The sequence below is a fragment of the Vidua macroura genome, chromosome 17 (assembly GCF_024509145.1).
Source record: "Vidua macroura isolate BioBank_ID:100142 chromosome 17, ASM2450914v1, whole genome shotgun sequence".
NCBI lineage: Eukaryota > Metazoa > Chordata > Aves > Passeriformes > Viduidae > Vidua > Vidua macroura.
This window is the reverse complement of record NC_071587.1, coordinates 13,038,183-13,054,440: the sequence shown is the minus strand read 5'-3', so window position 1 is coordinate 13,054,440 and position 16,258 is coordinate 13,038,183. Positions and strand designations below refer to the sequence as shown.

Genomic DNA, 16,258 nt, shown 5'->3' with positions numbered 1-16,258 from the left:
GGCATATTCAACAAAAAACCAAACCAGCAGCAGATGTCCTTGTCACCTCATACACTCACTTTAACTTGCTGGATTTGCAATCCCAGGCTCTCAGTCAGTTCTGCTCCAAAAATCCCCCAAATTACCTACCCAAGGTGAGTGTGGGTATTTAGGGATTTAGGAGCATCCCAGGAAAGGTCCCCAGGTGTGGCACATCCAGGGACCAGATGCTTTGGAAAAAAAAGTCTCACTGTAGTTTTCTTGAAGACTAAAAAAGGCCTCAAGGCAAAGAAAATATAAAAAGTTTGGGGACCGATCTTCCCCCTGGGTGGACAACGAGGAGTCCCCAAAACGAGGAGTCCCCAAAACAGGGGTGGGCTCACCAGCACTGCCTGAAGGACAGAGTCTGCTGCAGATCAGCTCCTCTGGGGCTCAAGAGAAGGAAACTCTGCCCTGGGAGGGCTGGGGTCACCCCTAAAGGGCAGGGAAGTGCCCCAGATCCTGTCCTGGGGATTGCTCCTCTTCCCAGCTGGAAAGGGCTGGGATTTGGGGGGGCCAAAGCAACTTCTGCTCCCCCAGCCCCAGCTGGGATAGAGGGGGATTGTCGCAGCCCAGGACACCCCTCTGGCTGCCCTGGCTGGCTCCAGACCCTGGCAGGGGGCTCAGAGACCCTGGCACAAAGTCAAAAACACCTGTGGGTTTGACTTTAGCCCGTGGGAAAAGCTGCCAACTCTGTGTGAGGAATTACAAACCACAAGGGTTTGAGCAGTGTGGTAGTTGAATTAACACAGGGTGAAAAAGTAGAATTTGGGGGTTTTTAGAATGGGGTTCAAGGGACAAGATGGAGGGATTTGGGTGAGTCCTGACCTTCTTCTCCTTCTCCTTGCCCTCCATGTCTCGCTGTGCTGGTGACACTTTTCTGTTGGTTTAAGGCACAGACACACTGCCCAACATCAATGACAGACATTGGCACGTTATTGTAACCACGGCACACGGAGTTTTTGGTATAAAATGTGAACACTGCCCTGAGGGCAGACAGAATGCCATGGCCGAGCTGCTGGACAGAGCTCAGCAGGGCAGAGAGAGAATGTTCTAGATCAGGGAAAATAAACACCCTTGAGAAGCCGACCCTGCACATCCAGACTCCTTCTCTGGCTGCACGGGCTGGGAAACAAAAGGACTTTTACACTTTGGGGTCATCCTGACACTGCAGACCCCAGGAGGGGGTGTGTTTGATTTTTGCCACCTTGTCACATCCCTTCCCTTGCCAAAATCCAGCAGGTTTTTATTTCCTGTTGATGAACATGGAGGTGATTCACCCTGATTTTGTCTCTCAAGGGTGGAGGCAGACCCCCCCCACTGCTCCAGCTCAGGGACCCCCGCAGGAGGGAGGAGATTTCACCCAGCAAGAGGAGTTTGCCTGGCTGCCTGCACGTCAAACTACTTCTGAAAGCATTTCCTACCCCTGGAAAACCTCTGCTGCTGCTGCAACAAAGAATGAAGCAGATGCACAGCTCAGACGTGGAAGGGAGTGAACCCAAATCCATGGAATCACTTCAGAGTTTAGCTCTGGACGTGAGCCCCACTCTGCTGGTTCCTGTGCTGATGATGGAAAGACCCCTCAAGAGCTTCCCCTTATAAATCATTACCCTGGTTTTTAAAAATGTTCAGATTTCTTTTATAGTTCTTTTGAAAGTTTTAAGGTTCTCACACGCTGTTCATGTAAACAATAATTGTTTTACATTCTTCTTTGTAAAAAGAGAGAATTAATAGACTGTTAGTTTAACAGTCTATTTTTAACTAACTATTTTTAACTATTTTTAACTAACAGGGTAGTTAAAAAAGTAACAATTTCATCCTCCAATCCACTGTCACTTTTAAAATTCTGTATATTACAGAGTCAAAAATACTTTGTCACTCTTTTTCTCTCTTAAACTCACCAAACTTCTGTATCCTCATTTCGTGTCCAATAACAACAATAAATAGCTTCTGGGATCTGTTTAGAGTCTGTTTTTCCAGTGGCAGAGATCCTGGGATCCTCGGGCAGTTCTGGTTTGTCTCCCACCATTCAGGAGACTCCAGGAATGGCCACATTTCCAAGTCCATTTCAGTGGGATTTGGGTTGTCATCAGTTTATATCTCACACCAAAATTCAATCAATCTTTATTCAGCTTCAGAACGTGCTAAATCGTTCAGATATTTTAAAACTCTTCTTCCTTAAGGCTTCTGAATGAAATTCTACATTTATTTAATAAAGCAGCCAGGATTTACTACCCCAGTGCTGGTAAGCACTTTTCACTCTCCTCAAGATAGATTAGAGTTGACTGTAGACTTTTTCTTTTTTGCTTCAGCTGTGCAAGTTTACAAGTCACAATTGAATTACCAAACTGAGGAAAAGAAAGATTATTCCTGTGGGTGCAATACAGGTTGCAGACTTGTTTTCTTTTAAAGAAGGGTTTAAAGAATTAGCAATAAATGCTATCAGCTGCAGCTAGAAAATGATGCTGACTTATTACTTTGTGGGGACCCTCCCGGGCATCATGAAAAGCAAATTCCTTAACTGAACTTTCCAGAAAAAAACCCTTTTGAGCACCTTAAACTCAGATTTAAAAAGAGGGGGAAACTCAGCTTATAGTCACCCCTGGTTTGCCCCTGAAGTTGCACAACCTGCAGTGCTTAAAGAGTGAATGATTGATTGATTGATTGATTGATTAAACAATGTGTTCCTGTTGCGATTTTGTGAATGTTATTTCAGCAAGTTTTGCAGGTGCTGTTGCACATCAGGCTTTGCTCTTTTTTCCTGCGCCTAAAAAAATAATTAAATATTGTGAACCATCACTTTTTTTCCTCCACAACGTGTGTTTGCTGCATTTTGTCCTGCAAACCCTCGGGTCAGTGACACTGCTCCCCTCAGGGTGAGCTCCTGACAATTCAGCAGAGTTTAGAGGTGCTCACAGTTGTGTTCTTGGCTGCTGTCATTACTGGAAACCTCATTTAAGCCACCCCCGTGTCTGAGCCGGGACTGACACCTACCAGCACAAAAAAGCCTTTTCCACCAGAGGGATGTGCAGAATATTCAATCCAGCTTCTGGAGACCCAGGGGCTTGGGCTGCAGCCCAAAGTCAGGCTTTTGAGCTCAGCACGTTTGCTGTTCCTGACACTGCTCTGTGATCAGAGCTGCAAACCCTCAGCTGTCTCTCAGAGACCTGAAGAAAAGCATCTTCTGCTCGTTCAGGGAAATAATTCCTGCACAAAACGGAGCTGACAGCTGAATCCTGCCCACTGAATCAGTGTTTGCAGCAGAATAAGCCCAGACGATCTCACTTAACCACTATTGAATTCAAGGCAACAAAGATAGATGGGCTTGGAGTTATCTCCTCCAGAAGCCTTTATTATTTTTGTAGAAATCCATTTAAACACTCCACAAAAAGTAAAACACTCGATGCTGCTGGAGAATTCATTTCTTACACAGCCCTGATGTTGCTCAGCATTCCTGTGCTTTAGGTATTCATTCTTCAAATGTTTTCATTATTTGGCTTTCTAGAAATGAGCCAGAGTTTATTTCTCTCCAAGAAATGAGGGATGAGGTGTCCTTAAAGAGATCTGTAGCTCGTGTTATCTCCTGTTCTGCCTGGAAATCTGGGTTGCCCTGAGCAGTTCCACCTGGACTCTGACTCCTGCAGCTGCTCCCTGGAATTATTTCCATTTTCCTGGCACTGAAGGTCCCTTCAGTGTCTTCCTTCAGTGCCCAGGGAGATTAAATAATTAATGAAAATAAAATAAAAAAAAGATTTAAAATTGCCCAGATTTCATAGTGTTGGGTAACTGAGCTGAATTGGTTAATTTGTACCAAAAATTGATGAATGTTTATCAATATTTCAATAGTGATTTTAAATACTTGTGGTTGTCTGAAAGTCCACAGGGGGGCAAGGCAAGGCGAGGCAAGCAGGGGAAAGGGGAAAGGGGAAAAGGGAAAGGGGAAAAGGGAAAGAAAAGGGAAAGGAGAGGAAAAAGGAAAGGAGAGGATAAAGGAAAGGAAAGGGGAAAGGAAAGGAGAGGAAAAAGGAGAGGAAAGAGGAAAAAGGAAAGGAAAAATCACTGATTTCATCATCATTCTTCATATTAATCCCCCCTAGGGTAGGAAAGGGCTTTATTCCCCTCCCCATTCCCAACCAGCAACAGATAAATAACTTCAGCTGAGGGTCTCAGACAATTTTCTTTTCTCAAAGGAGCCTTCTCTGTCTGGACAGCAAGAGCACAAAAAAAAAAAAAAAAAAAAAAAAATGTTGTTGTGGCATGTGCCAGCCAATAAATTCTGTCCCTGGGCATCTTCATGTCTTTCCTTTGAGTTATCTGGGTGATGTTTTCTTTAGAAGACAAAGAGTTTGAATATTTTAAAGAGCTCTTAATATAAAGGGCACAGGGGATTGCTGAGGTAAAAGATGTTCCCAGCTCAGCACCCCCTCTAAAAGGAGGAGAACATCAAGGAAGAGAACATTCTTCTGTTTTCTTCAGCCTGTATTTCACAGTAGTGGCTCAGCTCCTTGGTGTGATTATGACATAGAGCTCCTTGCATTTATTTCTCTGTTCTAAAACCTGCTTGTAAAACTGCTCTGTCTGCAGCTGTGCTCCTCTGGGGGCTTAAACAAAGAGTTGGCAGCTAATTGGGAAACTCTTCAGGCACCTCAAACTCTTCCACTGCATTCACCTTTCTAGGAATGGTATGTAGATATAATATGGAAGGGGAAACTACAGCAGAATTCCATTTACTCCAGAACCATCCTTTGTATTTAAAAAATGTCCTGTCTCAGAACAAGGATTGGTCCAGCAAACTGAACAGGACCAGGATTGGATGTGTTGGCACCTGGAATCATTTCCCAAACCCTGTCCCCGTTTTCTCAGTAGGTTGCAACACTTGCTGAGCCATAAAAAGGCCAAAATGATTGAATTAACACTCATCAAATGTTCAGACACTGCTGGAAAATGATGTAACATAAACCACACATAAAGCTTGTTTAAAAAACAAGAATCTGTTTTCCTTCTCTATGTTTCAAAGTTGGTTTTTCCTTTTTATTTAGTGAAAAAAGAGCTTGTGAAAATGTCAAAGCTTTCCAAAAATACTTTTGCCACCAAGTTCTTTTGAGTAGGATTTTTTTGGGCTCTGCAGTTTTTTGGCTTGTGCAGCCCAAATTGTTCACAGCACAGAGGATTCAGCAGACCCAGATTCAGACAGAGCAGATTTCTACACTGGATGAACAGAGGCAAGCAGGGAGAGCTGGCTCTATCAACAGCATTTCCATCACTGAGGAGTGAAAGAAAGGAAAATAGAGAGGGCTTTTCCCCTCAGTTTCACAAAAAAATACAGATAAAATATGAATAAACCAGATAAAAAAGTAACAACCTCGTTCATAAAGAAATCACTGATAATAAAATAAATCTCTTATTCTCAGAAAGTAACTTCTTTCTTTTGTCCTTACCACATGTGGCTAAAGTTTTCTGGCACAAGCAGCCTTTGTAAGGTACAAAGTCCCTGCAAAGTGGGTAAAGGAGGTGGCTATGGATCCTCACCTTGTGCAGCAGGGGGAGGATTGTGCCCTCCCCAAAATCAATGAGTCTGCTGGAACTGCAGAGGCTCAGAAAGTCAGCTCTAACCTTTACAGAGCAGCTCAATGCAGGGCTGAAGTTCTTTGAAAACAATCAAACCTGGAATCATAAATACCCTTTAAAAAGAGAAGTGCCTCCTGAGCTGGTGCTTCTCAACAGGAAAATGCTGTGGCAGGACACGGCAAGGCAGAAGGAAAAGGAATTTTATTTTCCAGCCTGGCTCATGCTCTCTCTTCTGGCACAGCTGAGGTGGGGCAGCACAATAAAAATGAGGGCAAGGTCTGGTAGCTCAAATTGTGCCTAAACCCCACAGTTTGTTCTTATTTAAATGTTCAAGTGTGACCTGCCTGTCCCCAGAGGCCACCTCCGTGTGATCACAGCAGCTCCACTTAAGCCTTTCCTTCAACCAGCAAAAGAATTAATTGGCAATTCTGGTTTTAGAAGCTTTTCCATCAGAATGTATCCCTTCAGTGAATAATTCCCCAGTCTCTCCAGCTCAAGTTGAAATAAGCACTAATGACTCTGAAGAAATCAGAAATGTTTGGCTGAGGGGCAATCAAAGCAATATTGAGATAGCTCAGGATTATTGCTGGGTGCTAAAGCAGCCTGTAAAGCTCATGTGTTCACAAATTAAAGAAGTTAGATACATTTGATCATTCAGAAATTATACTGACGCCTTTAATGCCATTTTTCTTCTGTCTCAGCAGCAACATTTCTTTTACATTACAGATAGATCCATGGGCAAGGGGAGATGGCAGATTTAACCAACTTTATACAAAACACCGATGCTCCCGTCTGAAATAAAGTCTTAGGACAAGTAACCTCTTTATAACATCATGCAAACTATGATCTGCAATTCCAGGTGGCTTAGAGATACATATATTTATATACACACATTTTGGGGTACAGCAGGAACACATTTTGATTGGTCATCACAACTTTTGAATGCTTTTCAGCAGCGTGAATCGTTCACCTCCTTGCCAGCTCCTTCCACTTCTTCCCCAGCTGCAGTGGTCAGTACAGGAACAAAATTGTGTGCAAAAAAATCACCTCCTATCTGATTTACAGGAGTGCAAAGTACCCACCAATCCTCCTGAAACAGCCCAAAATCTCCTGTGTGGCGGCTGAGGAAAAATCAGGAATTTGGGCACCAAGCTGTGCCACCAATTCCCTGATATTTCCAGGGGATCACCAAGCAGCCATGAGTGAGATTTCCAACCCGTGAAATACCAACAGGACACACTGCACTCGGCCAGCAAGGGAAGGAATTGGAAACAGATCCCAAAAGCAGCAAATCCCAGCCCAAAGTGGCTTCCAGGGAAGCTCCCAGGTTGCTGCAGATGCTTTCACCCACAAACATTTTCAAGTACACAGAAATTTTTTAATTTAGAACCACACCCTTCATGATATGCAAGGCACAAAGATCCATCAATTCAGTGTATTTGGGGCACGAGGGATGAAGGTTTCATTAGCAGCTCATGGGAAAATCATTTTATGGAATCTTCATTCTGATGGCACTGGAGTTTGATGCTGATGGCTGAACCTAAAGCAGAGGTTTCTTCCAAAATCCTTTGGAATCAATGTGATTCTTAACGCCGACTTCAGTGAGGCCAGGATTTCTGCCTAAATTCTATTTTTAAATAAAATGCATAGGTTATTCCTAGATCACTCTGATTACCTCCAGGATTCTGCCAGACTAACTCGTGGCAGTTTTTCTGCCTCCCAGGATATTTTCTGTGAATCCCAAAAGCTTCCATTTTGCATATAATAATAATATCCAATGTAAAAAATACTATGAAGCGACTCCCAAAATCCAAATGTCAAAAATGCAGCTAACATGTGTTAACCTTTATTGTGGAACAATGAGATAATAAATAAGTTAATGAATTCACATGACCTGTACACAAAGCTGGGAAGCTTTTGTACCAACTTAGGTATCAGTTGTTTGCCTTTCATATTTGCTAAACAAACAATCTAAAATTTTATACACCTGTGGAGTTAAGGCAAAACCTGATAAGACCTTTAACACAACAGAAGGGTTGGAAAATACACAGAAATACAAACAAGGGGGATCTCATCTCCAGCTGACAAAGTGGTTGTGTCTAAGGAAGGAATCCCTCAGGAGTTGAATAAAGCAGTAATTAGCAATCAAGTTAATGAAAATTGAAGAACAAGTGTGAGGTGTCCTGCAGGGCAAAGCTGTTGAGCAAAGCTGTGCCTGCATGACCACCTTGAACCCTGAATGGTTAGAATCTGCTTTTCCTTTTAGGAATCAGCACCTGGAAAAGAGGAGCCCCTTCCATATCCAACCAAAACTCATCCACACCCCCTCAGATTTACCAGGCTGGACTTGGTTGTGACTGAGCTTAAATGTTTGGGTGAACCATCCAACACACAGCAGGCAGAGGAGAGCTCAAGTCAGCCACTTAGCAACAAGAATGACCTCTCTAGGACAATGGGATGGATGGTGGCACTGCAGGCCCAGGACAGGAACATGGCCAATATATCAATACACAGCTCTTTGGCAGCAACACACTAACTCTTGCTTGAAGTCTGAACTCAAACTCTCCTACACGAAAGACTCGGTGCCAGTCTTCTCACAGTTAAAGAAAATCCACTTCTTCCCCGAATCCAGGAAGTGAAATTGGAATAAATCTTGCAGGCAGCTTTAGACTGAAATCTTAAGCATTGATATTTATTGTCTGCTTTAGTCTCAGGCCAAAGATGTCATATTTGGACATGCAGAATTCTGTGGAACTTCTGAATAGTTCAGATGGGGCCAAAATCCATGGAGAGAATCCAAAATCACCCATGAGAAAGCAAAAAAAGAACCATCACTCCCATGATGACAAAACGATCTTCATGGAACAGAGGCGAGGGTGAGTCCACAACGTCACGGGAAAATTGACTTTACAGGGGGAAGACCAGGAAGCCAGAGAATGTCGAGTACTGCCACCCACCAACCAGATTTCCTTTCTCCAGCTTCAGGTAAACCTTGTCCTCCTTGTCCAGGTAGAGCAGGACCCCGTTGGTGGCGGCTTCACGGGTGACGTCCTTGTCCCCAGCGAAAGCAGAGATCACTGGCTTCCCATTCAGCATCAAATTCACCTGCAAGAGAGCCCCTGAGAAGCTCTAATTGACTGCAAAACATCAAGAACTGCCCCTGAATATTAACCACAGTGCAAGGGCCCAATCTTCAGTGCTTTTTGGGTTGTTGTAAACTAATAATGACATTTATCTGGCACAAGCACGTGGATGTTCATGAGCTGGACCTGCAGCTGAGCGAGGCATCACCTCAGTTGGCACAACTTTGCCTGTCTCAAGGGTTATTTAGTCCCACAGGAAAAATGAATATATATTTTCAAGATATAAATAAATATATAAAATAAATATAGATATAAATAAATATATATTTTCAAGAAATTTGGGCACCCAGAGATGCTACACGAGGTGTCAGGAGCACCACAGTGGGCTGGGAGCTTATGCTTCACTGGGAACAAAATGTGTGTCCCTCTCAGTACTGATGGCAGCTTAGCTCTGAAGTTTAGAACAGATTTTTAGCTTTATAAACTGGCCCCATTTTTTCGATAAAACACTTCTGAAGCCAGCACAGCCTCTGCTCTGAAAGCAGCATCTGTAAATAAAGATGGGCAGGGCCTGGGGGAATGGGCATTTTTCATTTCCCCCATGGCAAGCGATCAGCTTTGCTGTTTTTCCTTTCTAAGCAGCTCTAATGCAGTCACAGGGGGTGAATTATGGGATGCTTACCCACATCCACTGTGCTGGCCTTGCATATGGTCCCATTAATTTTAATGGGAGTCACCACAGAATAAATTAGTGCTCAGCAGAAGTCAGGGCAGCAGAGGCTGGTGTTTATTTGGGATTCACCTGTCTGGGAAATCCACTTAATCAGGTGTCACCAGGGAACCAATTGCAGTTTAATGATATTTAATGGCTCTAACAGATGTTGTGGGGGCAGAGCAACATCGCTTGTGTGGGGAGCCTGCAGGTGATTTAGTGGGGCTGGATGTGGCTGAGACTCAAACCAGTTTGATCCACTGCAACAGCTTCTGGTTTTCCTCCCCGTTTAGCTCGCAGGAAAAGGGCATCAGGGCTTTACTCACTGGGTTTCTCACTCTTTCTGTTCCATCAGGTTCCCCTGGAATCATCTGACCAAGGAATTTAATCACACCAGAAGGCACATGACAGGTTTGCAGGGGATGGTCTCACACTGGCTGCTCTAAAGCGGGGCCAAGCAAACCCATCCATCACTCCAGAATCTCTTATCCATGAAAGATTTTGTGCCATGAGCCACAGGCTGGAACATCCCCTGCCACGAGCCCGACTCCCAGGTTTGAGCTCCTGGTTTGTGAAACTCCAGAGTCTGAGCTGGACTTCCAGAAGCCATGGCTTGGCATCTTTCTTGGCAATGGGCATTTTAAATGCACTGAAGGGGCTGACACAGTTATTCAACCTTCAGCATGCCAGAGAGTGAAAAGAACACTTTTTGAGCACATTAAACAGATTAAAATCTCATTGTAGAGAGTCTTGTGAGTCAATATTTCATTTAAGGCTTTCTCATTGATCTGATTGGAATTAGGATTTTCCACTGAACACTGAAGGGGAATTTCCCCAGAGATGGGGTCGTGGCTTTCACCACCTCCACTTCTCCCAGCACCCCAGAGCAGCCACAGAGCAATGTCTGATCACTGCTCCTGCAGAAATCCATCCCAGCTCAGCCTGGCAGAACTCAAACCACATCCAGGAGCAGGAGGGAGCAGGGAAGAGCATCAGACACTTCAACGGACCTGGAGGAGCTGGATGTTCCTCCAGCTCTGGAAGCCAGGAGGTGTCACAGCAACTGCGTGACCTGGCAGGGAGATTAAGGAATTACTTCAAGGAATTTGCTGTTGGCTCAGCAAGGGGATCTTCAGGAATTTAAAGGCTTTTCCCTCTTGTATTTAATTAGGCAGCTCTGTTGCTATTAAACTACAGGAGGAAGTGCAGAATTACCCCTTTTCTCTAATATATCACACACCTTTTATACATTGTATGGTGAAAAAGGAAGTTTAAATGGCTGTAAAGGTTCCCTAGAAGACATTGATATAGGGATATAACCAACCTTGGTCCTCAGCACACTGAGGGCACAACCAGGTACCTGGCACCAGATGCCAGGGCACAAATTGTTCCAAAACCACTCAAGTCTGGTACCCAGAACTCCTGTGTTCCACACTGTGAGTTTAACCTGGAGCAAAACACGACTCTTCAACAGCATTTAAGTGAAATTCAGAGCTCTCTTTTACTCTTGGATCACTCATTCTATGGAATGCCTTATGTCAGCCAGACATTCATGGCATGGAAGTGAAGTTGTGGTGATTTATCTGAGGTGGGCATCCTGCCTTATTTCTGTTCATTTTAAATTAATGGACTCTACTGCTAAGAAATCAACACCACAGGTTGCTGTAAACGAAACTATTTTTCCTTAAAATCATATAAAATGCTCCCATGCTCAGTCAATATTCTATCCTAAATAAACCATTTGAATAAAGATTTTATAACCATACGCATCAACATACCTGAATTGTTTGACTCTGGTAGACTTTAATTACGTGAAAATTGAAACTGTAAATTCCTTTCCGTGGTGATACAAAGACAGACTCCAACGTGAAAAAATTGCCCACATTTACAAGGATCTACAAACAGAAAAAATATAGCATGGGGATTACTACAGGTAGTGAGTGCTAAAGAAAAATACAGATTATTTACTTTAGAAACTATTTGCCCATGGAAAATTTAATTTGCCTCTAAGCTGGTTTATTAATTTTCTCTTTATTACTTTGGAATAACTCATTAAATGGGTATTTAGTTGTATTTGTAGGACAACTTTACGACAAATAAACTAAGATGGGAATTATTTCTTTCTTTGCTACTGCACCATACCCTCAAGTCCTTTCTTCCATACATGTTTTTAAAGAGGCATTTTTGTCCATCATTCCCCAAAATGACATGAAAACACCAATGCTGGGAGTGGCACATGGATTTTGGCTGAAGAGCAGTGGCCGAGCCAACGCTGCCTTCCCAAAGAGCCAGGTGTGAGCCAGGACTGCGGGAACAACAGGAGTCACTCCCAGTGCTCAGCCAGGCTGAGTTACTGGAGCACCTGGCACACCCCAGAAAACCTGGCTGGGAGCCTTCAGCTGTTTTTACCAGCACTAATAATCATTTTACCAGCACTAATAATCATTTGGGTTTAATTAAACAGAGAGAAGTGACAGAGAGGAGCGTACGAGATGAGTGCATCACCCATATGCTACATATCCTCTGTAATGACTGTGTTTTGCCCTCTTACCACCCAATTAATGCTTTATTTTTGATTGATATTGCCAGGCACAGCCCTCGGAAGCCTCCAGGACTGCCCGTGGAGTTTTGGGGTCATTTGCAGTGCCAGCCCTAAGCTGTGTGGCACATCTGGCCCCAGCTGCCACCACAATTGACTGCTCACCACGGCAGGGTGTAGGAGCGAGAAGAACCATCAGTCTCAATGACTTTGGGCTCGCCCCAGGACGGGAGCTGGGATTAAAACGTGCGTCGGTATCTGCCCGTTAATATCGGTGCTGAGCTGAGCGGAGCTGGACCGTCAATTGTGCCGGGAAAGTTAAAGGGTTTTCCCTCAGAATTCGCTCCTCTTCCTCTCTCAAAAGCTGCCCAAACCGCCTAAACCCCACACAGGCTGCGCTGAGCTCCCCCTGTCCCCGACCCCCTCGGGGCGATGTCACCGCGCTGGTGCCACCGAGCGCTGCCCCGCCGGCACCTCCCGGGCTCGGTCCCCGCTTCTCCGCGGGTGCGGAGGGGCCGCTGCCGCTCCCGGGGGGCAAACGGGGAACCTCTGCAGCCCCCAGGCTCAGCTCGCCCGGCCCTGCCGCTCTCCTCGGGGCGGATTCCCAGCTCTCGGCCGGGATGCCGGGAAGGGGCGAGGCGGCACCTGTTGCTGCGCGGGGGATGCGCGCCCAGCCCGCGGAGCCCCGGGGCGCGGCGCTCACCTGGTCGAAGTAGATGATGCGCGTCTTGTTGCTCATCTCGGAGGGCTCGTGGTTGGTGCTCCGCACGGCCGAGAAGGCCACCTTGGAGTTGGCCGCCCGCACGGAGATGCCCAGCGGCGAGGAGGACGAGCCCTTGGCGTCGGGGGCCGGGTTGGAGTCGCACACCACCAGGCACTTGCCCTCCAGCACGATGGGCTCCGTGTCGTTCTGCGCGGTGGCGACGCGGCCGCCCAGCGCCAGGGCCAGCAGCAGCAGCCGCCAGCCCATGGTCCGCACCCGCGGCCGCTCCGCGCCCCGCTCCGGCCACCGCGGGAGCCTCCGCGCCCCGCCGGCTCCGCGCCCCGCCGGCTCCGCTCTCCTCGGCTCCTCCCGCCGCCACCACTTTGTGCCGTCTTCTTTCTGTCTTTTTTTCTTTTTTCTTTTTCTTTTTTTTTTTTTTCTTCTTCTTCCCTCTTTTTTTCTTTCTTTCTTTCTCTCCCCGGCTCCTCTGGCGAGCTCTTTAAAACACGCCGCAAAAAGCTGCCCAGATAAACACGCTCTGTCCAGAACGCCCTTTTCTCCCCTCTCTCCACATCAAAAAAGACCGTGAGAAAGGGAGGTGGGGGGAAGAAAAGCCCTCAGGTGAATTATTGCTGAGAGAGAGGAACGAGAAGTGGCGGAGAAATAAACCCATTTGGCGCTGCCATGCCTGCCGCTGCCGGCAATTCCAGCTGCAGATCCGGGATGCTCGGAGCGGCGGAGCGGAGAGCTGGGAGCTTCCCAAAGCTGCCAGATCCTGCTCTAATAGCAGCGGCAGAGCTGCACACTCCCCTTTTCTCTCTCTCTCTCTCTCTCTCTCTGTCTCTCTCTTCCCCCGCTCTCCCCGCCACTAATCCCCCCCTCCGCAGCAGTTAGGTCATTGCAAACCTGCCCGCTTCTCACCTAGCGGGGCCCGCCGAGGTTTCAGCCCCAGAGACCCTCCCCTCGGAATCGCCCCCTACCCACACACGCTCCTGTCCTCCCTGGCAACTCGTGGAGCGGCTGCACAGCCCGAGGGAAAGCGCCAGAACATCGCAGCACCCCCGATCTTCAGCAGCAGGAGGAGGAGGAGGAGGGTGGGAAAGAGCTGCAGCCTCCCCGAAAGGCAGCACTGAACCTGCCCGAGCCTCCCGGGGCACGGAGCTCCTGGGCCGGTGTTTGCAGCTGGGACTGGGGCAGGAGCCCCGATCTGAGCTTTCCCCAAATCACAGCCTGCGAGCAGCGGCGGGGCTGTCCTGCCTGCTCTGTGAGGATCAGCGGGGCCACCTCACGGTGCTGCCACATGCTCGTGGTGTGATTTAGCACCTCTGCCTAGGACTGGTTTGTTTTTATGATGAGTGTTGGAAGGACTGGGAGACCGAGCAGGTGCCTCAGCTCAGCTGTCCCGTGAATTTGGAGATTATTAAAAACACGAGTGGCTTGGTGCTGGTGGTGGCTTCTCGACAAGATCTTCCCTGCATCACCTGGCCCTGTTTGAAATAATCTCCTGGTGGAACCCAAACTCACTTCAGGGTCTGGCAGAAATGGCACAGCGCTCCCAGAAGCAGAATTGGCTTCACAGATTTCCATCCTAACCAAAAAAAGCACCAATGGTTTGTAAGAAATTGAGTGAATTGAAGCTATTTTCAGATAGATGCCTTTCAGTACAGCAACTTTTTTGTGCCTGTAAGAGCTTTGCAACAAATATATCCTTGGTCAACCATTAACCAGCAGCAGGCTCCATGCCCTGCTTGGCCAATGCATCTCTGGGTGCAGCCAGAAAAAATTAAAGAAGCAACAGGAAAGTAAGAGGAGGGATAAAAAGCACCAAAATCCACTCTCTGCTGAACACCAAAGCTTTCTGTAGGCAAATGTGAGCAGGGACTGGTTTTGGGTTTTCAGCTGATGTGGAGAGCTGAGGGTGAAGCATTAATTCTGCAGAACTCAGCCAATCTTTGAGAAGCTATAAAGCAGCCAAGATTCTTAGCAAGCATCAAACTCCCTCAAATTCAGAAGGCCAAACTCAAATTTTAAGGAATCCCATTGATCAGGCAAGAGGAAAAAATATTTCTGTTTTCTAGGAATGCATCAATATCCTCTTACCCAGTGACACAACAAAGATGGATGGAAGGGTCAGGCAGGGAAGCAGCATTTACTGAGAGGAAAGGAAACAAGAAATCAAACAAATACTTGCAGCACAACTTTGTACCTCTTGTAGAAATTTGACCTGCAGATTAAAAGCTTCACTCCTGTGCACATGAGGACTCCAACAAAAGAAAGCTGTGGCAAAAATATTTATTGTAAATACAAATGTATAAATAGTTCCACACTATTTCAACATCTCCTGCTTCAAACCTCTTCTGTCCCTAGGTTTTTAACACTGCATGAGTAGCAGCAAATATCATTCCATGTGCACAGAAATTTCCATTGGAACGTGAAACTGCTGATGGTTTTGAGAGTTCAGTGGTTTGTCAGAGATTAAAAACTTTACGATCATTTTAGAAATTTGGCTTTGATTTTGTTGTGGACAATGACATCAACTGTCTCTGTAGATATTCTTCCTAAAATCCATTCTAACCCTGCTCTCTGTCACTTGAAGCCATTCCCCCTTGTCCTGTGCCTCCATCCCTGTCCAAAGCTTCTCCATCTTTCACTGCAAGGCCACACTGAGCTCACCCCAAATCTCCTGTCCAGGTGAGCAATCCCAGCCCTCCCAGCAGAGCTGCTCCATCCCTCTGCCCATCCTGGTGCCTCCTCTGGGTTTCTCCAGCAGCTCCAGCTCCTGGATGACTTTCACTGGAGTAAAACGGGCTGGAATTTGGCCAGGGGGCCCCACAGCTGGACCAGTGCAGAGCTGGGGTGTGGCCATCAACTTTCTCCACGCGCTGCTCCAAGAGACATCAGGGCTATCAATAAATCCATAATCCACAAATCCACACCTAAGGAAGCAGCCTGGAGAGTCCCTATCACCAAAACACCCAACCCACATCAGGGAACACCTCTTTTTTTCCCCCACCCAAAGAGAAGGAAGAGAGCTCCAAGGCTGTTTGTAACAATCCTTGTTTGGGTGGCCGAGCTGGGCTTTAATTGCTGAGCAGAATGAGGGAGGTTTGCAGGGGATGCTGTGGGAGAGGTGAGCTGAAAAGTGGAGTTTGCATTTAATTCATAAGCAGCAAGGTTAATGATTGCTCTTATTTTATCTGACAAAGAATTTCTCAGTATTGATCCAGCTCCCTCTAACAGGGATTTTGTGTTTCCTCCTTTGAAAGAAAAATGAGTAAAAATAAATAGCAACAGCACACAACAATGGAAATTCAGTTAGATTAAGCTCACAGCTTCTTTCCCTTTCTGGACACACACTGTGGAAGCCTGAAACTGCCTCCAGTTGGGAGAATTTTGCTGTTTCACAGGAGACTTCCAGCACTGAGGCAGCTTTCTGACAGCGGGATAAAAACACCATGTTTGCATTTACATTTCCTTTTACCTCTCGCCTTGTAAACCTGCATTAGATACAATTTCTGTATCAACATTGCACGATACCTCCCAAATCTCTTCTGAAACAGAACATCTTGCTTTGTATAATTAGTCATTTGCCTTATGAAAGGGAAGAATAATCTGCCTCAGACTTCCTCTGACGC

The 16,258-nt window shown here is 46.2% G+C and overlaps 1 protein-coding gene across 1 annotated transcript; it reads right to left on the bottom strand.

Annotated features, from left to right (window-relative positions):
• Positions 1-6,265: 6,265 nt before the first annotated feature.
• CBLN4 (cerebellin 4 precursor) lies at positions 6,266-12,903 on the bottom strand. The gene is made up of 3 exons (XM_053992785.1): positions 12,624-12,903; positions 11,160-11,276; positions 6,266-8,691 (listed from the first exon to the last, which is right to left on the bottom strand). Exons 1-3 carry the CDS (start codon positions 12,888-12,890, stop codon positions 8,494-8,496), a joined length of 582 nt encoding a protein of 193 aa, XP_053848760.1. The 5' UTR covers positions 12,891-12,903; the 3' UTR covers positions 6,266-8,493.
• Positions 12,904-16,258: the final 3,355 nt, after the last annotated feature.

Coding starts and splice junctions, on each gene's coding strand:
- CBLN4 (XM_053992785.1), bottom strand. CDS start 12,890: ATGGGCTGGCGGCTGCTGCTGCTGGCCCTGGCGCTGGGCGGCCGCGTC. Junction 11,277..12,623: donor GCATCATCTACTTCGACCAG/GTGAGCGCCGCG, acceptor TTCTGTTTGTAG/ATCCTTGTAAATGTGGGCAA. Junction 8,692..11,159: donor ACCAGAGTCAAACAATTCAG/GTATGTTGATGC, acceptor GCTCTCTTGCAG/GTGAATTTGATGCTGAATGG.